Below are 22,175 nucleotides of genomic sequence, written 5' to 3'. Positions count from 1 at the left end.
TTTGCTTTGAGTTTATGGGTCACTCACAAGCCAGTTCCCTGCACATATGCTTCCAGCCACTGCTCATTTTCATTTGACTCATAACTGTGTAGGATGCAATGTACAAAAGACATAATCTGTTCTCCTTTGTGCTGCTAAAAGTCCCACCGAAACTAGTGGGTATTTTGCCTTCTTAACCAGTAGGAAATTGGACATTTAATAGAAAACTTTATAATACAACTCTAATTAGAGTACAACAAAATGAAAGCCCAAAATTGCTTCATTTCAGCGTCATATATAAATAATGGTTATGGCTCCATGGAATTGCCTTTGCATGTTAAAATTCAGTTATGGCAAAAGCCACTCCAAGTTTCCTTGCTCCTAAGCTGCAGTGGCTTGCAAGCTTGGCACCACAGAGGTTGCTTCTATCCTCCAGCAGTGGATGGTTGTGGATGTTTCTTTTCCTACTCTGCAACAGGCAGAAATTCATGCCCTGGTATCAGCTGCTGTAACTATTTGAAAAATAAAGGTCTAGAAAAAAGGCAAAGGAATATTGGGAAAAATCTCTCCTTTGAGATGACAAGTTGTTTTGGACACAAAATGGCACCCCTAGGGTGGTGACTGAAACTTCCTTACTGAGCCACTGCAAAATGAATTTGGATGTGATGGTAAATAGTAATAGCAGCAGAAGGTGCAAATACCTTCCCACTATCCAAAATAATTAACTGGCCTCCCAGAAAAGAGGCAGTTGAGCATATTCAGCCTTTTTTGAGGTTTTGAGAACATCTAAAAACTTCCTCAGCATCCACATAGCTTTAAGAATAAACCTCACACTACCAGGACATTCAGACTAGATGATGGAGATGCTCCTTCATCTCCTACAGCCATGATTCAGAGCCAGACACTCTCTGCTCCCTCTGTGGTGAGAATGGTAACCTTTCCCTGCATTTTCTTTCCATCTTGCAGAACTTAACAGAAAGTTATTTCCCCGGTACAGAAATTGTTAACATAGTTTAAAAAGCTCTGAAATTATATAATTCACCCTTGTATTACAAATTTCATGTTTTGAGAGTTCTTTCTATGAAACTCCATTGCATTTCCAGAGTGCTACACTGGTTTTAGTCCTGTTAAATTCCAAAGTGTCTTTGATATAAGAGTTATGCAACAGAGTAGGGATTTTTTTTCCTCACTTGCCAATTTATCTCTTCAGTTGATTTTCAAACTGGGATGAATCTATAGCTATGAACTTCTACAAAGAGCCAGGTTAAGATTTGTCTTTGGGTAGCTAATGTAGTTAGACATTTTTGAGAAAAAGGAATGAGAAGTGGTCATTATCTATTAGCTGCATGAAATATTTCAGAGAAAGAAACAGCTTCTGCCAAACACAAAAAGATATTTGAGCTGAAGCCAGACAAGAAGGAAACAAGATCACCTTATAGCACTGTGAGATTGCTCTACTAATGATGTTATTTCAAGTAAAACTGGAATATATATATGAAGAAGTACAGATGGTGCATGGGTTCTACCCGGATTAGCAGTGTTGTTCTGGACAATGATTCACTGTCCGTTTTCTTGGCAGAAAATAAATTTTCCAGTCTTGGAAAGAAACATGTATATATATATTTTAAGAAATGTTTCTCTATGTGGAAAAAGAGCAAATTTGAGTGAAAATAGCATCCACTGGTGGAAAAGTTAGCAGTCAGAATGAACGCTTTAAAAAAAAAGAGATGTATTCACACTCTACAATTCAAGGTCAGAAGTGATGTATAACGTGGTGCAAATCACAGGTTCGTTGGGGGTGCGAGGGCCTGAAAGTCAATATTGGATTCAACATCCCTGGGAGCTTAGCTCAGTGCTGTCTGCATAGCAGGGTCAAGGCTTCAAGGTGGACGTGGATGGAGTTTTAGACCCACACGTTCAAAAAAGAGTTTTTGCAGGTGTATTAACTGGACCTGCTTTCTGTTAGTTACGCTGTAGAAATATGCTAGAAATATCTAAGAAAATGTTATCTTTTGAAGCACAAAGAATCAGCTGTTTATTGCAACCCTTGTCCTAGAGAAGCAAATTTCTTGAGTTACCATGAATCCAATCACGGAGGCACAGAGGGACATTTTAAAAAAAGTTAAAACATTTCAGAATTGTATTTATGATTATTATCCGTATGATAATATTATCCTTATTGATGTCATGATTTTGACATACGCTATCTTGGGATCAATCGGCACTAAAACCAAATACTGTATTTCCAATTAGGAAGCCAGAAACTGCTTCCATTCAATGCTCTGAAGCGCCTGGGTTTTGTCCAGTCTTCAAGATTGTGAAATTTCAGTCCCCCACTTCTTCAGGACTGCACATTGCCCATCTTACATCTCTGCCTGCGCCTGTTTAATTTTGGTGGGAAAAATTCTCATCTGGGAAAAGGAGGAAGCATTCATCTGATTACTGAGTTTGGATTTCTTTAATTTTTTTTTTCCTGTAAGACAGCTATATATGAGCATCTCAGAGGTCTGGAATGTCAGAATAAGCCTGGGGGAGAACTGGTGGGAAGAGAACAGGTCACTCAACAATTTATTATATGGACATCAGTATGATGTGCAAAATTTATGCTACTTATTACAGACACTGCGTTTAAAGCATGTGGGTGTACAGGCTTAAGACACCCTTTACTCATAAAATAAATAATGCAAAATCCACTTAAATTAATGTTATTTCTATTAAATAGCTACATCAGTTCATATGAAACTTCATGTCCAATGAAATCTTACTAAAAACCACTGTTGGAAGGACACGTGCATTTCTTGTACCCTAGGTTGTCTGCACAGAAGAGGTCTCCACTGTCCTTAAAATGCCCATAGCAATTTAAATCATTTAAATAAACAGAAATGGTTTTACAAGTGGGATACTGAAATGCGTTTTCAAAGCTGCCCAGAACCTTTAACCATTAAAACGGACCTGACTGATGGTTTTGTGAAATTTTGTTGGTGCTTTCTAATAAGTTACTTTTACCACTTTCATAAGATTGTGTCTGTATCTTATACAGGCACAAAAAAAGAGGATTTCTCAGCACGAGTTACTCTTCTGTAAAGGTTATAGTAAACATGTCAATGCCTAATTAAGCAGAAAATTTTATCTGTATTGTGGGGGATGTGCAGCTGTCTGGTACTTGTACTTCTCCTAGTAAATCCTTTTAGAAGGACAAAGGATATTGTGAGGAAGAAACTACTGTATGTATCTTCCAAAGGAAAAAATTACCTTCCAGTGAAAAACAGGTTAATGGTATTCAAAGAATTGGTGCTGAAATGGAGAATCAAATTTGCACCGACCCAAAACTGTGTGAATGCTATTTGTTGTCTGTTTTGTCTGATTCCTTCATTGGATTCCCTCCTTATTTTTGTTTTGCTCAGTGTAATATGCTTGGCACTGTGATACATCCTGGCAAGGGGCCAGCGTCGCTACCTACGCTGTTCGCTATCTCTAACACCGCGAGAACCATGTCAGTCCGGCTCATCAGTTCATGCTGCTTGTTTAACAAGGTTACTGCTCATGACGTGTAGGAGCTTTTGCCGCCTCCATGTCCCTCCATTCTCCTTGTCCCCTTGAAAAATGTATGAGCTCAGAAAGGGGTACATGGAAAGTATTGTCTAGTTATTAGGGAAGAAGTTTAGGGAGAAGAAAAAAGTATTTTGTTCTTATTGTTGTCTTTGCTGCCTGCCTTAGTCTGATCACCTGTAAATGGGGCTACTAATATTTACTGTACACCAACACACTACTAAAAGGCTTATTTATAAATATTTAACACTTAATATTTAATATTTAGCTTCTTTGCTGAAAGCATCTGCTGAAGAGCACAGTGTTCTTCCTACTATGTGATTATTATTTTATCATGCTAAAATGGTGTCCAGGTCATTTGCTCATAGCCACTGCTGTTATCTTTGCCTCTGGTTGTGAAGCTGCCTGTTATCACCGCGGGAGTAAGCCAAGCCCAGCTCTAAGCTGGTGTGATCTGTGCAGGTCCTAAGACCGTGGGAAGGGTGTAGGAAAGACAAATTGTGTGGGTTTCTTAGCCCATCCAGAGAGAGAGCCATCATTTCCCTCTTCTTCTGCTGCAGATTCATCCAGGAAACAGTTCCTCTAGTTCTGGTTCATCTCTTTGGCTTGATGGTAAACATGTGTTGGAAGGGGTGAGATAGATACACATGCAAATAGATTGAAAAATTGAAGCACATACCTGAAAAAACTGTGGAAGTCTTTCTCCATATGTTAATCAAAATGCTTCTACCTTTTCTGCCCATCCCTTTTGATTTGCTAAAAGGATATAATTTGTGGAGTACCAAATTCAAGGGAGCAAAATGAGCCAGGTTCTCAAAAAGACATAAAATGGCTTTTCTCAGAAGATGGGAAGGAATTGGGTTTTAAAAAAATAACACTTTTAGGGTCATTTACCTTGTGCTTTCTGAGCTTTTAGGGTTACTTCACAATTACGAGTACTAGTGTTTTATTTTTGCTTAGTTATTTTTAAGGGCAGTGTTGATTTGGGGGTTTTGGCTTTTTACATTATTTTTTTTTTTTTTACGTACTTACCTGACACACAAATCTAGATCTTAAGCAAACACAACAAAGTACTTGTGAGACTGCAGTACCGTCATTAGGCTTAGCAGCACTGCGTTTGCACCTAACTGGAAGAGCTTGTCATCATATCTCCTACGAAGACCTGTACTTCTGAAATCAGCATTTAGTTTTGATGAGTGGCTGTCAATAACAGTGAATTGTTTCAATGTCTGCTTGCATTGTGCATAACAGCTTTGCAGTAGCTGTTAAAAAATTACACTGGGGTTTTGTGAAAACATATCTGAACCATTCATTCTGCTCCATCCCTTTTTGGTGAGGTCTGGGAGTGAATTGCTGACTGTGTTGAGTCATTGTGAATTTATCCAGTGACTGCAATGGAGCCAGTTCACCCTTAAAAATCCTCTTCTCTAATTCTTCAGTCTTTTTTTAACCAGGTTATCTCCTGTAACTTAGGCAGAATTACTGCTGATATAAGGTCAGAAAAAAAACCCAACTGAATTCCTTAATTAATTTTAAAATTTACAGCTCTTCCAGTATCAAGTTCATCTTATTAATTAAATAGTTAATTTGTCAAAGAAAATCTTTCTGGTTTTGTTCCACTTTTCCAGTTTTACAGTTAACTTTGGTCTACCTCTGTCACATCCTAATACTCTTCTATAACTTCCAAGGGTTCTTGCCCTGAAATTTATGGATTTGTTTTTACTGAAGTGCAATTTGCTTTTATGGTACACAGTGCATTACTTTTATAAACAAAAGAGTTCCACTTATGCCTATTAGCACTTTCAGATGTTGTATTTTGACATATAAATTATTTGTGTACATTCTAAAGTGCATTTTTAGGTGATCAAGTGGCAAAAGGTTACTGTACCTAGATGATGCTATGAACCAGGAAGATTATGGCAGTTATTTTCTTCTGTTCCTTGACAATTCTACCCTTTCTTTCACTGAGGCTAAAAACAATTTGATAGAATTGAAGCTTTTAGTATAAACTTTAAATTCTTACATATGAATTTTCCAACTGTCCCATTACAAGACAGTTAGAATTATACTCCCATGACAGGAAAATTATTAACTCAGAATCTCTGGCAGTTATAAAGAATTATGATCATCTGCCAATAAAATGCAGCAACCTTCACAAAAAGAGACATCATTTGGCTTTTTTCGCTTCCAGAACTAACAGGCAATAAAGTTGTATATTAAAACGAAGTCCGGTAAAGAAAACACATAGTGAAACTAGAAGGCTCGAACTGTAGTATTCTCCTTTAACAAGTTATTTCATATATTGACATTACATTTCAGGTTATGTCCAAGAGGAAGATTTAAAGGAAGAGGAAGATATAAAGGAGGAGGAAGAAGATGATGATGACAACAACTCAACTGCTCAGCTCCAGGGCAGCAATGACACTGGCACGGATGAGGAACACGAAGTGGGTCCTGAGCAGAAAGGGAACTTTAGCTACCAGAATTCCCCTGTCAGTCATATATCTAACCAGGATGCAGAAAATGAATCACTACTAAGTGATGGTAGTGACCACGTGGCAGATATTAAAAGCATTTGCTCTAGAGAGCCACAGGACCCAAAAACCAGCATCCATCCCAAAGGCCAGAATGAAGCACATGATTGCATGGATAAAATGACAGCGGTGTATGCCAACATACTGTCAGACTCTTATTGGACAGGTTTAGGGTTGGGTTTCAAGTTGTCTAACTCTGAAAAGAGGAGTTGTGACAACAGAAATGGAGGGAACAAAGCTGATTTTGATTGGCACCAAGATGCACTGTCAAAAAGCTTACAGCAGAATTTACCTTCCAGACCTGTCTCGAAACCCAACCTGTTCAGCTCGGTCCAGCTCTACAGGCAGAGCAGCAAAATGTGTGGAACTGTCTTCACAGGTGCCAGCCGGTTTCGGTGCCGGCAGTGCAGCGCTGCCTATGACACACTGGTAGAACTAACGGTTCATATGAATGAGACAGGTCACTACCAAGATGACAACCATAAAAAAGACAAGCACAGACCTACCAGCTACTCAAAGCCCCGAAAAAGGGCTTTCCAGGACATGGACAAGGAAGATGCACAAAAAGTTCTGAAATGTATGTTCTGTGGTGACTCTTTTGATTCCCTTCAAGATCTGAGTGTTCATATGATAAAAACAAAACATTACCAAAAAGTGCCTTTGAAGGAGCCGGTACCAACCATTTCTTCAAAAATGGTCACTCCAGCAAAGAAACGTGTGTTTGATGTTAACAGGCCTTGTTCCCCTGATTCCACGACAGGGTCTTTCTCAGATACTTTTTCTCCTCAGAAGAATGCAAACCTGCAGTTATCATCTAACAACCGCTATGGCTACCAGAATGGCGCCAGCTATACGTGGCAGTTTGAGGCCTGTAAATCCCAGATTTTGAAGTGTATGGAATGTGGAAGTTCCCATGATACCTTGCAGCAGCTCACGACCCATATGATGGTCACTGGCCATTTCTTGAAAGTCACAAGTTCAGCTTCAAAGAAGGGAAAGCAACTTGTTCTGGATCCTTTAGCTGTGGAAAAAATGCAATCACTGTCTGAAGCACCAGCCAATGACAGCCCGGTTTCAAAATCAACCAGTAAATCATCTGCAGAATGCATAGCTCCCACCTCTGAACTAAAAAAAGAAAGTAAGAAAGCTGATGATGCAAACAAAGATGAGAAAGCAGTAAAAACTGAAGAGTATGACGACACTCTTCAGAAACCACTGGATCCCACAATGAAATACCAGTACCTCAGAGAAGAAGATTTAGAAGATGGTTCAAAGGGTGGTGGGGACATTTTAAAGTCCTTGGAGAACACTGTCACAACAGCCATCAATAAAGCTCAAAATGGAGCGCCCAGCTGGAGTGCATATCCCAGCATCCACGCAGCTTATCAGCTCTCAGAAGGAGCTAAACCGTCTTTGCCTGTGGGTTCCCAAGTACTGCAAATCAGGCCAACGATCACCAATAAATTGAGGCCGATAGCTCCGAAGTGGAAGGTCATGCCTCTGGTCCCTATCTCAGCAAACGTGGCCCAGTGCACTCAAGTGAAGAAGGAAACTGATGACAAGGAGGAGGTACAAAAGGACTATGCTAAAGAGGGCATCCAAGCTGAGCCTGCCTCACTCAGCCAGAGCGAGAGAGAACCTCTCCTCAAATCTGAAGCCTCTGTGGAGCCAAAAAAGACAGAACCATGTCCCTTGAAAGAAGAAGATAAAATTAAAGAGGACAGCGGAAAAGAAAAACCACTCCTCAAGGAACCGACAGCAGCTTCTCTTAGTAATGGTTGTGCTGCTGCCAACCATTCGTCTGAACTGCCTTGTGTCAACCCTCTCAGTGCGCTGCAGTCAGTACTGAATAATCACTTGGGCAAAGCCACTGAGCCTTTACGGCCTCAATCCAACTCCAGCCCCAGCTCTAGCACAATTTCTATGTTCCACAAACCTAACCTAAATATGATGGAGAAGCCAGTTTTATCTCCTGCTCCAACCCCACCAAAGCCTGCAAGTGTATCCAGGCACTATTTGTTTGAAAACAATGATCAGCCTATTGACCTGACCAAATCCAAAGGCAAGAAAGCTGAGTCAGCTCAAGCACAATCTTGTACTTCTCCACCTCAAAAACACGCTCTGTCTGACATCGCTGACATGGTCAAAGTTCTTCCCAAAGCTACTACACCAAAACCTGCTGCATCTTCAAGGATCCCATCTATGAAATTGGAAATAGATGTCCGACGCTTTGAGGATGTCTCAACAGAAGTCTCCACTCTGCATAAAAGGAAGGGCAGACAGTCAAACTGGAACCCTCAGCATCTTCTCATTTTGCAAGCTCAGTTTGCTTCCAGCCTCTTCCAGACATCTGAAGGTAAATATTTATTATCAGATCTAGGCCCACAAGAGCGCATGCAGATTTCAAAATTTACTGGACTGTCAATGACCACCATCAGCCATTGGTTGGCAAATGTCAAGTATCAACTTAGGAAAACCGGAGGAACAAAGTTTTTGAAAAACATGGACAAAGGACATCCAGTCTTTTATTGCAGTGACTGTGCATCTCAGTTTCGAACCCCGTCTACTTACATTAGCCACTTAGAATCTCATCTAGGTTTCCAAATGAAAGACATGAACAGGCTGGCTGTGGAGCAGCAAACCAAGGTAGAGCAAGAAATCTCCAGAGTTTCAGTTCAAAGATCTCCTGAAACAATAGCTGGAGAAGAGGACACAGACTCTAAGTTCAAATGTAAGTTGTGCTGTCGGACATTTGCGAGCAAACATGCAGTAAAACTTCATCTAAGCAAAACACACAGCAAGTCACCAGAACACCATTCACAATTTGTAGCAGAAGTGGATGAAGAATAACTATTAAGGTATGCATGCTCTATAGCAAGTTTTAATGTCATCATTTTAAGGAGGCTTCGTAAGACATTTGTACTTTCTTAAATGTAGGAAAACAGTATAAAATGCATAAGGTACTCCTGCTTCATTAATCCAATTGCATGTACATATCCATTTTATAATGTTTTCAAGAAGAGAGCTTGGTAAATGCATAACCATGTTGCCCTATATAGAAAAGTTGCTTCTTATTAATATTTTCAAAATAGCTGTCTTCCCAGTTCTCACTCTCTTTTTTGTTTCTAAGAATTAATCGTTTCACATCCTATGCACTTCAGTGTGGAATGCAACAACTAAATGCTACTCTTTGCAATGAGAATGGAAAAAGCAGAAAAAAAGCACTGAAAACCAAAAGATTATTACCTCTTTCAGTGCTAACACACCAGTAAATCTGATTTTGATGGGGGAAAAGAAAACAATTCAAATGTCAAATTAGCGAAATCTTAATTATTCCAAGTTTTTTATAATCTCAAACCCAGCCTCAAGAATCTACAGATAACTCTGAAAGATTTGTATCTAGAAGTTCGGTTATTCTTTTGTTGATATTTGGATATTCAGTTTTGTAAAATATTTTAATATTTTACACTTACTTAAACACTTACTATTGTGAGTGGCCTTTTTTGTCGCATCATTTTAACCTATCTCTCCATCATTCCTTTTTTAATCTTTAAGATGTTTGATTATATTTTGTTTCATGTTGATGGGTCAATCCATAAATGTCACTGACTTCAGTGCAAGTTTTCGTATAACCTGGGGGGGGTTAATGCTTAATTGAGGAAGCAGCTAGATTTTTTACAAGCTTAATATTTCAAAGACCTGTTAGTAGGATACTTCTACGTTAGTGTTGCTATTTTTTGCTGAAAGATACACCAACTGAAGTACTGCCACAACCAATGTTTATAACATGTAATGTAATATTCAGATGACACACAATTTTTGCATTTTTAATTTTACTTGATTCACAAACTTGAATATTCTTGATTTAAATAAATACGCAGAACATCAACTAAAAGTCCAAATAGAAGTTTTTTGTTCTAACAAGTTTATTTCAAGGAAGGCTCTCTTAGTCATTTCCAACAATTTCTCCAGCAGACGCAGGCTCTGCTTCCATTCACAGAATAATCATGTGCAGATTCAGATTTTCTCCAATGTGTTCATTACCTGAATAACATTCGGAAAATGAATTCGTCAGACAGTCAAAATTAAAGATGTGTTGTGAGTTGTCACTTACGCCACCTGCTATTGTGGCTATTCTCTGGCTAATTGAGGGTGCAAGCACTTTGAGGATGAATACCTGTTTGTGTGAAGATTTCACATTTGTTTGCTGCAAATATTCATGAAGCTTTAAGAAACACTTTCTGCGTACAGAGCCAGCACAAGGACTATGCATCACTTAAGCTCCATTAAAAAGGCTACTTTTGAATAATTTAAACCACTAATCAAAGGGTTACTTTGGGATGGGTAATAGAAGCTATTACTATAGAGTATAACATCAGTATTCAAGTGCAATAAGGTTTAAGTTTTGCATACATCTTGTACGTGCTGTCTGCATTTGACTGGATTTATCCTTTCTGCATATTTTAGCCAGCAAAATTCCATCTAACTCAAAAGGAGTTATTTTTCTAAATAGGGCTAAGACCCTTAAGTTTCTATTTTGGCATTTTTAACCCAACATTAGAACTCAACAAATAAATGTTCCTTGTTTATCTGACCATTCAAAATCAACATACCTGACAAAATATCAGAAAACTACAAGAGATTGGTTAGGAAAAATATACCATACTTTGTTTCCTTCCCCACCGGTTAATGGGTACTAAGACTCTGACATTCATAGTTTTCACACAAGAGATATCAGAGCAAACCAATAATTTGGGCACTATAAACAAAAACTATCTGCCGAATATATTAATATAACAGTTATTTTGGCACATTCATGGCTTAATACATGACAAATGTTTCAGATTTGGTCTTAAAAGCACGGTGCTATTACTAAGAGGCAAACCAAACACCCACCTTTATAAACATGTTACTACTTCTGAGGATTTGGGGAACAAATACAAAGAAAAAAAAATCTCCAAGGGAAAAAAAAGTAGTTTCTGCATTGTAATAACCTGCACAGACACATCGCGGGTATTATTCAGGTGATATGTAACTACATAAATAAGGTACTGTCCTTCCTGCCTTTGGGTAGCGAGAAATTGCTGTCCTCTTAATACTTACCCATTTCTAATTTATATCAAGATGCAGGTTGTATCTTACCTTTGAAAAAATATATTTAAATTGCAATGACAGAGTGATAGCACTGTTATCTGGAACTATAATTTGAGTTGGTATGCATGATAGCACAAATTGTATGAAATGATGGGGTATTTTGGATCGCATTGTAAAGATTTTATTACAGTTTTGGAGCCGTAAGCCTACCGAAGTTCTGACTATGTTAGAAGTGTGGAGGCCAGAGTTTATTCATATGGTTTCTTCCTGAGATCTGCAAGAAGACTAAATCAAATAACAGGGATTTTCAGAGTTTACTTATTCTTACCATGTTATTTTTAAGATTCGGTATACATTTGAATAATAACATAGAGGAGAGCACAGTATTTAGAAACAAGAAATATAAAGCATACTGAGATTCTTAAAACGTGCACATGCATTTGCATTTACTTATTCTAGGCAATATTGTAGTGAAATAGAAATAAAAACAGAGAAAATATATGGAAATAAATGGAAATAAAACAGTGGAAAGAGTACTCGAAGTATAGAAATACATAACATACTTTCTATATTTCAATGAAATTTACTATTAAAGGTTATATTTTCAAATGTTAGCTATCATTAAAAACATAAATGAATAACCTGGGTTAGTACTGTAGAAAAATGTGTTATGTATATGGATTTATTTTTAAGGCCTCTGTGAGGCTGTTTATAAGAAATTTGCTATAAATTCTTCTTAAATATAAAGATGTATATATCTGTTTTATATTCATCTTTGGTGTTTTCTTGAATTCTTCTAACTGATATGGGTTTAGTAATATAATGTAAAATTATGTGTAATATACAACAGTCAGACATCTCTATTCTCTTTCATTTAACCCGCTTCAAATTTGTTTATATTGCTACCCATCAAAGAAAACCCATGAACATTAGGGAACATGGCTTTAATTAGAAGTAATTTGTATGTTGACTTATACCTTTGAAGAACATTTGTTCGTTTTTTCAACTAAATTAGAATTTTTATGTCGTCCTGAGAAAAAAGACAAGGCAGAATTGTATTTCTCACTGTAAAGTCAGGTGAGATTGGCTATAAACTGGCTGGTAACTGAGGCTCTCTGTGGTCTTAGCTACAACTTTTTATAGAAATAAGTCTCTATAGAGTCAAATTTACCAACTTGATTGGGGAGATTTCTTTTTCAAAAGACCCTGAGAAGTAAACAAGCAGCTACCCGAGATGAACTAATTTGAAAGTAAGACTGCTGCAAAACAAAAAAATTAGTCATAATGATAAACAGTTTTTCTCTCTGTTTCCTCCTTTGTCTTTTTTTAACCATCAAGTTTAAAGCTTCTACAGTGCTTTTTTTCTACTTTATAGGAGACAACTGACATTCTGTGGTAAATGGAAGAAAGAGCAGAGCAGAACTGAAAATCCTCTAATGCACTGACACTAACTTGCCCTCTATTGTTGAAAATGAGCAGGCAATCATGATTGTTCATCAAATGGCTCCTAATGCAGTTAAAGCATTCAGCCATAATTTCTCCTTGCATTTATAATTACTGTCATAGACTGCACACCTCAGTGAGCAGATTAAAGCTATAAACTATTTAGCCGTAGCTTTAAGATGAGGAACTTGATTTGTCTGGCAGCAGTTATTTGTTAGAGAGCTTGACACTTCACATAAAAATGACTCAACTTGATGAAGAACAATGCAGTTTAAGCAATGCAGTGATTTTAAATCAGTCATTATACCACGCCCTGTAAGAATTGCAAAGCAATTTGTTAAATGATATATAGGACACGTAGATAACTCTATGTGTTAAGTATACCAAAATAGAAGATTTTTTTCTTCTGTGCATTTTATTTTCTCATCCCCCTGAAACAGTAGGAGCTGCTCTGAACATCATGTTCCACTATTAGCCAATATTGATGTTACATGGGCAAGGACAATTGCGTGAATTAGTAGTCCAAAACTATATTTTAGAGAATTTAGCTTGCTCTTCATCTTTCATTTCTTCTTAGCAACAAACATTAAAAACTGAGAGACCCTTTTAGGAGAATCAGATGTGCTGGGGTGTAGCTGCCTGCAGTTGTGTCCACCACGATTTTGTAAGCAGAATTTACCAACAAAACTGAGGGTTCTGCTCACCACGTCATCAGCCAGAAAGAGGGGTTCATTGCCATGAAAGCCGTGATTATTCAGTTCGAATGGGACTTTTTGGACAACATCTTGTTGGAAAATGATGACTTCTCAATGGTAAAAAAATTCAGTGGGGAAGTCCCATTTTAAAATAGACTTTTGTTGGGATAAACTGAGTAAAATTGCTGAGCACCACGAAGGAAAGAAGAGGAGAAAGGGGAACAGGAAGAGGAATAGGTTGGCCTTTCCGCTGTGCTGGAGGAGAGATACAGAGCCCATCCTCAGCAAGGAACTACCTCCAACCCATCACTCCTCCCTCAAAACAGTCCTGTTTGGGTGAAGCCTCAGTTCCCCTAATCCTTTGAAATTTATCACTTTTTCACCAAAGTGGTAGATCAGGATATTTTTTTAATTTAGCATTTTTAAATCTTCAAAATTTTCTTGGATAGCATTTTTTCAATCTAGTAATAGTCCTTGTAAAACCAATAATAGTGTGTTCTTGGCTTCCCTGAGAGCAGGGTCAGGCGAGATGATACGTCAGAGTGTGTCAGCACAGATATATCAGTGCAGATTTACTTGCGTTGTATGAATACTACAGGTTGCTATTAAGATCGGTATTATTTAAGATTGCATTAGCGCATCCAACCCACTAGGTCAACCCATATTGTTTCTAGGCTCTGTGTAAACATACTGTATATGACAGTTCCTGCCCCCAAAAGGCAGAAACTCTTCTGCTCACAAAGAAACAGCAACTTTTAAGTATTTCAACCAGATTTTAACTGGCCTTGAATAGCACCTAGCTCCTCAAGCATTCAGTATTCATAAGGATATAAAAATCTTGCCTTCTCCTTGCTGCCTCTGATATTACTAAATGCTACAGCCTTCATAATCTATAGCAGAACATTTTTACCCAGTGAGATTTCAAAGGAAGAGTATCTGAGTCTTATTTATACATTTTACACCTCAGCAATCAAATTGCAAAGATCAATAACAAAAGGAAAAGACATGAGCAGTATCCAGCCCTCAAAAGCACCTTTCAATAAAAATAATGTAATTTAGCAGGATGATCACTCAGTGCAAATATGATGGAGCACAGATGGAAAATGAGGAACATTATAGAATGGCTTTATGGGAGGAGGAAAGGAGGAAGAGATTTTTCACTATTTATTGGGATAATGAACAGATAATTCATGATTATTAAGCTGTAGTCCTCAGGCCTCATTCTGCCATCTCTTCCCATCTCCTTGGTTCAGAACTGGGTCTGTTTGTGCATCTAGGCAAGGTCCATTGGCTGGGGAAGGATCAGGCCTTTACACTAGTTTTCACACATCAGCGGAGTCTCGCAGGATTTACATGAGTGCAGCTCCAGCTCACGACCCTGCCTGTGAGAAGAGGAATGAGGTAGAACAAGCCACGCGCAGCACAGAGCTTATGGTGTAATCGTGACGGTGTTCCTTTTTCAAGAGCGTCTCACCGTCAGGAAAGGGGCAGCAGACCCTGCGTTTCCAGCCTGTGATAACATTAAGACACCACACCGGTAGCAAGATCACAGCCCCTGAGAGGGCCAAGGGGACGGATGCTCATCCTGCCACCTCCCTGTGTTTGGAGAATCGTGTTTTCCCAAGAGCATGACTTGGCCAAGCCCTTGAAGGTGTGAGGTGGCAGGAAAGGTTTCTTACACTCAAGTTTGCAAGAGGGATCCTGCTCCAGGGTGCAGCATGGGCTCTGTCTGCTCTCCTCCCCCGGCAGATGGACAGACGGGACAGCCACGGGGCATGGCAGAGGACGGGCAGCCAAGAGGAGGGCACATCGGGGCTCAGACACAGAGGGAACGGCAGCAGCTTGCTGGAGCAGAGGGAAGGAGGGAGACATGGGGCCAGGAGGAGACTTGTTCATCGTAGTAAATTTACACAATCCCTTTATTAAAACAAAACAATTCCTCCTCCCCTCCAAAATCCCTCCCTGCCAGCACTCAGCTCCAGCTCTTCTGCCAGGGGTCAGCACATGCAGGAGTGGGGGTGGGAAGGATGGGGGAGTGGAGGAGGTTGTCATGTCTAATGAATACCCTGAATGTATCAAGATATATATTTTTTTCATTTCAGAAAAGGTTCCATTAAGAGGGAGACAGCCCTAACATGTGCTTTGGCCCCTCATCAGATTTATGAGTATTTGCTCTGCTCTTTAATAGGAAACTCTGCAGCAACTGCCACCTTGCCTGCTCTCCCTGAGATACACAGTGGCTTCTCGGGGAAATGCACTTCATTATTAATGTGAATTTGTACGTTTTTATGACACTGCTTGGGGGAAGGGGCAGGCAGAGATTTCCTGGTGATATATGCTCATTTCTAACCATTTATTGTCCCAGACAATCGAAGAACAATGATAAACATTGTTATAGAAAGTGGAGGGTGCCGCAGTGACATTTTTGAAGGGAAAGGAGAGTGGCTAGGGTGGCTTTGATGTGGTTGTTTCCCTCCACTCCACCTCCTCCAGCAGCTGCGTCAGATCAAGTGACGGATCAAGCAGCTGCTGCCTCCCCTTGCCTGCCTTTTCTCAGGCCAGCCAAGACCATTTGCTCGGTTCTTTGCTACAGCGGAGGGGGTACAGATGGAGGAGAAGGAGTTCATCCTTTGGGAAGCCTGTACTGCAGAGGATCGCAGGCCTCAGAGTGAACGGATGCTCTGAGTCCTCATGCCCCTGTACCCCAGCAGTCTCTTTCCGATTTATTATCAAGTGACCAGCATGGAAGCTCTGTGCACACAGCACAGCAGCAGCAGCTGTGAGGCAAAGCAGGCCAGGAAGAGAAAAGCGATGGTACGGGGATGTGCTTTACCAGGGCGTTCTCAGCATCCTCCGGTTTCCCTTTCTACTACCATAGAATCACAGAATCACAGAATCACAGAATCGTATAGGTTGGAAAAGACCTTTAAAATCATCGAGTCCAACCGTAAACCTAACACTACCAAGCCCACCACTAAACCACGTCCCTAAGCATCACATCTACACGTCTTTTAAATACCTCCAGGGATGGCGACTTGACCGCTTCCCTGGGCAGCCTGTTCCAATGCTTGATAACCCTTCCAGTGAAGTAAAATTTCCTAATATCCAGTCTAAACCTCCCCTGGCGCAACTTGAGGCCATTTCCATGATTAACACAACTGTGCAAGAGCTCCAGGAGGTGATGAAAACGGTGGGTTTAGGCTGCATTGGAGAACCAAAAAAGTTCAGCCTTCAAGCTCACCCAAAATGGAGAGATCAGGAAGGCCATGACCTCCACATGCCCTTTTGCTTCCCTCTTCTGCCTTTCCCAGTAGTGCTCTGCACTGTCTGGTGAAAGTCAAGGTCGTGTTACACTGTGTAACATGGGTAGTCCCACGCAGTCCCTCGAGCTCCAAAAGCCCTGGTGCTTGAAGGAGCTTCCCTGGTCCTCATTGGCATATTCGCTCTCTGCATCACTGCCAGGCTGAGCTTTCTCTGTGCTGTGGAGTCCGTAGCCTCCAGCTATAAGTGAACGATTGCCATGTTTTGTGTTCATATTCTATTCCCTCGCCCTAAATATGCACAGTCCTTTGTAACAGGAGATGTTCCTGACAGCTGAACACTAAGACTTTCTTTATGACATTTTTCTGCTCTTCTTGTAAAGCTGAAGAGTAGTGAGATAAGAACATCAGAATAGCCATACAGGGTTAGGTCAAAGGTCCGTTGTGTCCATCCTAGCTCTGACCATGATCAGTGTAAGAACAGGACAGACACATGGTACCATTCCAGAGCACTCTCCCAGCCTCCAGATTTACAGTTCAGGGACTTCTTCAGCTGGAGGAGGTTATCTTCCCCTGCTCCCAGAGCTCCAGAGAACATGCAAGAGGCCTTCCTGATAGCTGCAGAAACTTGTGCACAACTGTGAGACCTCTTGGGTGGGCGCTGGAGGTGCCCCATCCCAAAGCAGGGAGCAGAGGATGTACAAACCAGCCCATGGCAGTCAGAACAGTGCTGAGCCTTCGTGCTTGCTCTTTGCACATGGCTAGGGAAGGAATCACACCCAGAGCGCAGAATTGATATCAAGCCCCCTGACCTAAGGGCATCACACTTTATTCCATTCTCTGTTCTGCTCTCCCTGGGAGTTTCCCATGATGCGGTAAAAATGCCACCCTCAAAAGATTCTTCTCTCAACTGTATGCAGAGCAGGACTTGCAGTCTTACTGCAGAGCTTATACTAGCATGGACCAGTAATTCAGAAGAGGCAAAACTGCTTGTTCTGTTGCACACGTATAATACTAGTTTGATCCCTTCTGGGTTTGCTTTCAGCTTTTCTAAACCTCCGAAGCACTCTGTGTGCAGACAAAAGTGTTTTTCCCCTCTCGTATTGGAGAATTGTTGAAATCTCAAATGTGAAACTGCTGTTTTCATAGTCATGTAATGAAAACATGAAAACTCATAAACACTCCCTATTTCTGAAAACCCCCAAGTTTATACCATGAGCCACACAGATTACCTGAAATTATCTGTCTCAATACAGGTAGCTGATACCCTGGTGTAGTGCACAGCTGCCAGTAGATATCTCCATCACACAGCTCCACCTCTCCACTTCTCTCTTATTTCAATCCAAGATTTAGAAGAACCTTTCTGTCCAGTTCCCAGTTCCTCTGCCACTCTTCATGTGATCTCTGTACAGTCTCCCTGTAGCCACATGTGCATCAGTGCTCCAAGCACAACAGTGGCTACACAGCACCGACTGTATTTCTGGGGGGCAAGGCAAGCTGCTGGCATTGATCATTGCTGGGACTGTGTCCTCATGGCTACTAACTTTCTTTACAGGGTCATCAAAAAGGCTGACGTTGCCTTTTACTCACCTATTGATCTACATCCCAAGGGACATCACAGAAGAAGAGTCCCTCTGAGATATAACAATACTGTGGCCTGTTTCTGCCTATGTTCATGTGAAGTGAACATACCGCTCTTCCACTGGAGAAGGGCAAACTTAATACTTACTTCATGCTCGCTCAGCTCAGGGGCAAACAGCTGCCTGTGGATCAGTCTTCAGTGAAGCTCACCCTAGACTAGACATACACAGACAGATAGGCTGTGGGTGGGCTTCCAGTTCAGTAATTCACTTCCCTCCGTAATCCTATGGAGCCCTAAACTGTTGGCCTTGGTTTTTTACAGTGCAAGACCCAGGTTTGTCATCCAGGCAAAAGGCGATGGGGGAGGTAATTCTGTTTATTTGATCAGTGTTTTTTTAAAACATTGTCTGTGCTCCTAGGAATTATGTGGTGGCCTTCTTCTATAAATCACAAATGCACAAAAAAATAACTCTCAGTACTTTTCCAAAGAGATTAGGGTGAAAGTTCCTACACTCATATTTCATGTCTGGAAAAAAATATCAACAAGAGTGATAAGTATAGCCAAAATGAGTGTAAAAGCACACCCTGTCATTCGTTTTCCATGTGCCGTACGTTTTCTGAATCCTGCACACCTCCCACATACAAATTGCATGCAATAATGTGGGGTGCACACATTACTCAGGATTATTTAGTTAAGCCCTGCTGATATAGGGGGAATTAACTTAGATAAAGTCAAGCCACTGTGCTTTGTTTTGTTTTTTTGCTTATTCTGGATTCATAGAGTAGAAAATTAAAGATCCCACTGTGCCAGGCTTCATGTCATTTGGTTTTAATTTAATTCATCTCTTCAATTCTCCCTGTTTCTCCTTCTCTTTGAGTATCATCAGTAGGTGGTCCAAGCATCAACCAGAAGATTTACTGGCAAGACTAAATGTATGAACGCTATGAATACATTGTTTTTCCGATATGATTTAATGACCTTTTTGGCATTCCCATGGCTGTTGAAATCTTCCATAATAATTCCCCTTGGCAGCCAAAGCTCCTGTTGATCAGGTGAAAGCTGATGCAAATGTCAAATGTCAATAAATTTGTAATCCATAAATGTAATACTTGGTGCTGGAGTGAGACAGGGTTAACCAGAGTGCAGCAGGAGACAACTGGGATATGAGCTACATCTTCTTATTGTGAACAGAAAACAGACAGGAAAGGAATGCCACCTCCAAAACCTCTCCATAGCCAAGCTCTTTTCCTTCTCCATACTCCCTATGCTCCCTGCATGTTTTCTGAACTGCTGAGCTTTGACAAAAGAGGGGTTTATGGCTTGCACTTGGCAGAGCGAGTCTGATGATGCAGGGTCTGTCCCTTGTTCTGCGTTTGACTCATCGTGTGAGGTTGGGATTTAACTTCTCTCTTTCTAAAGGAGCTCTTTACAGTTCAGAGGTTTCAGAGGCTTCAGAGTTTGATCCTGGAAACGATTAGTTATGCAAGATATTCCAGTAAATTAACAAGACCACTTACATAACTTAGGTGTTGCAGGAATGAGTCATGACTCATTTATAGTTTTAAGATGCTTGGAAAGGGTGAGCCATGTATGAGGCCTGATTTTATATACAATAAAGACATAAGAACAATCGCATAATTTCCCAAGTTTTTCTTAAGGGCCCTCCACTTTGACCTTTGACTCTGAAAAGCTCCAGTTTGTTTGACATTGAAAAAAAGCACGTGTGAATCCAGTGCCATGAGCATTTGCACTTTGAACATGCTGGGGCTGAACACAGCTGAACTGGAAAAGGCTGCAACAGCTAATGTACTGGGAAAATATAACAGAGGCATTTACTTAATAACTCAACTAATTCCTTTAGCTCACCTTGTAGAGATTTAACCTTTGAATGAGAGAGTCCCTAGTTCAAAATCCCGTGTCTCCTCTGTCCTCATGTTAATTTTTAAATTATATATCATTGTTGAGAGGCCTGTGTGTTGAGCATTACAGGCTATTTTTCATGTCTAAAATGGGGAATTATAACTGAACATTAGCTACTGGCTATAAATCACACAGAACAAAGTGGCATCTGCATCTACTCAGCAACAAGAGTGGGAGAATTGTAACTTACTTGAAATGAGACAGGAAAGAGGACACAAATGCAGTAGCAGAGATAATTGTGACTTGAGAAAACTAATGGTTCTTCCAACCGGGTGATGCTCTGGGCTCCCGTTCTCTGGAGCTCTCCACAACCAATGTGGTAAGTGCACGGTCACAGTAGGAGCTCAGTCAATCTGGAAGGCAAACGCAGAGCTGGAAGCTATTTCCCTCCCCCTCGCAATGCCACCTAGCATGCTGCGGTCGTGCCAGGCTGGGATTGGGGTAGGGGAGAGCCTTTTCACGGCCTGGAAATAAGCACTTGTCTCTTGCTCTCCCCATCTCCATCCTCCATCAGCAGGCATGAGTGAGCAGTGACCACAATTTCCTCTCCCTGGGATACGTTTTTATTTCTAATTGTCGCTAAAGCCCAGGTAAGGAGGAGGCAGCACAAGGCTGTTTACAGAGCAATTATCAAGGCTGCTGTGTATGGGCCACCCAGCTCCTCTGCTGCTCAGCTCACCAGGCAGGAAACGCCGCTGCTCCTCTGCCTTTCTGAACAGCCCACTGATGATACAGTGTTATCGTAAAAGACAACAAAATAAGCCTAAACTTCTCGCTGAGCCTAGCCTGCTTCTTGCATTTGTCTCTGCTTTTTTTTTATTATTATTTCCCTCACTTTTGAGAAAGCTTCCAAGATCTCTTGTGTCCTCATTGGGGCAAGCAAGATCTACCTGTTGCCCTGTGTCACTGGAAATTATTTGGTCTCTTTCTAAGAGAGAGATCATCTTGAACTCTGTACAGCACCTTGCACGGTGCGGTCTTGTGTCTGCTATTGGTTTTGGACCCTAATGCATCAACAGCTTAAATTTAAAAAAAAACAACTACACACATTTCAGCCTAAGATGCCGGGGGTCTCCCAGGATGTTTGTTACTGCCTGTCTGTTCAGATATTCCTCATTTTGGGGGTCATACACCTTCATCTGTACAGCACCAGCCACTGGAGCTGCTTAACAAACTACCTGAACTGGATGCAGCCAGGGACTTAGGGTTAGTTCTCCCTGCAATGCAGCTCTCTTCTTAAAAAGAGCACAGACGTCCACAAAGAGATTTTACTGAAATTAAAGCTTTAGGTTTCTTTCATAACAGACAATAAAGAAAGCAGTTTTTACAGCTAGGCCAGGTCAGTGTCCTGGCAGGAGGCATTTGCTCAGGAGCTGCCACCAGGACAGGGGTACCAGGAATCCTCCTGCTGCTGTCTGGTGCAGGTGACCTGCTGATTGATGCAAGATCCTTTTCTGCTCCCTTACTCAGTGTCCCAATCTGGCAAGTGGGTGCCGTGTTTCCAGGATTAAATTCAATAGTTGGTACTTTATGTCCCTCACAGCTTCCTAACAAACCCTGGCCTCGCTCCAGCACTCCGTCCCTGTGCAGCGGGCGCAGAAGCAGTGTCCCTGAGCAGTAGGGTTTTGTTCTGTTTGTGCAGTGCCAAGCACAGCGGGTTTCTGGTGCAGGACTAGTCTCTGAGTAACAGTAATTGCAATAGGTGCTTTGCTGATTAGAGGCAAACTTAAGAACATTCTTAAAAGCTTTGCAAAATGGAGGCCTATGTGCTCTGTATTTATTAGGCTGTTCAGCAGTAATTCAGACAGCTGAGAATTGTTGAGGACCTGGTCTATCTAATTGTGTGTCTAAATCATAGTTTCACCGTGATTCAGAGGTACTAACATTGTAGTCTACACAGAATGGCTTAGGTTATATGGTCAGATTCCTGCAGATGGTCAGTTTGTATCATAAAATTTAAAATTACAACTTGCACCATAAAGCTACTGCCTCAAATTTATTATATATTGCAGCACAACAAGCAAATTAATACTAGATGCAGTATATGCCCAGACATTAATGCGAGCAGAGGATGAAATATTCTCCTCCCAGCTCATTGGTACATGTTCCCTTCAGAGCA

At 40.8% G+C, this 22,175-nt stretch overlaps 1 protein-coding gene across 6 annotated transcripts in view; it reads left to right on the top strand.

Moving 5' to 3' along the window:
* The window catches only part of TSHZ2 (teashirt zinc finger homeobox 2), a 233,335-nt gene that overhangs the window by 132,179 nt on the left and 78,981 nt on the right, over positions 1-22,175 (top strand). For 5 of the 6 annotated variants that reach the window (XR_012045178.1, XR_012045177.1, XR_012045176.1 and 2 more), the window contains exon 2: positions 5,848-8,920. Coding sequence is in view for 2 of the 6 variants with exons in the window: in XM_072879526.1 (XP_072735627.1) it covers positions 5,848-8,912 (3,065 nt within the window). In the remaining 4 variants the exon portion in view is untranslated. Of the gene's footprint in view, positions 1-5,847; positions 8,921-12,531; positions 13,032-22,175 lie in introns of those variants that run through there. The other variant, XM_072879528.1, reaches the window with a different exon arrangement.

The sequence above is a fragment of the Ciconia boyciana genome, chromosome 14 (assembly GCF_034638445.1).
Source record: "Ciconia boyciana chromosome 14, ASM3463844v1, whole genome shotgun sequence".
Lineage (NCBI taxonomy): Eukaryota > Metazoa > Chordata > Aves > Ciconiiformes > Ciconiidae > Ciconia > Ciconia boyciana.
Note: the sequence above shows the minus strand (reverse complement) of the source record. Positions and strands in the feature narration are given on the sequence as shown.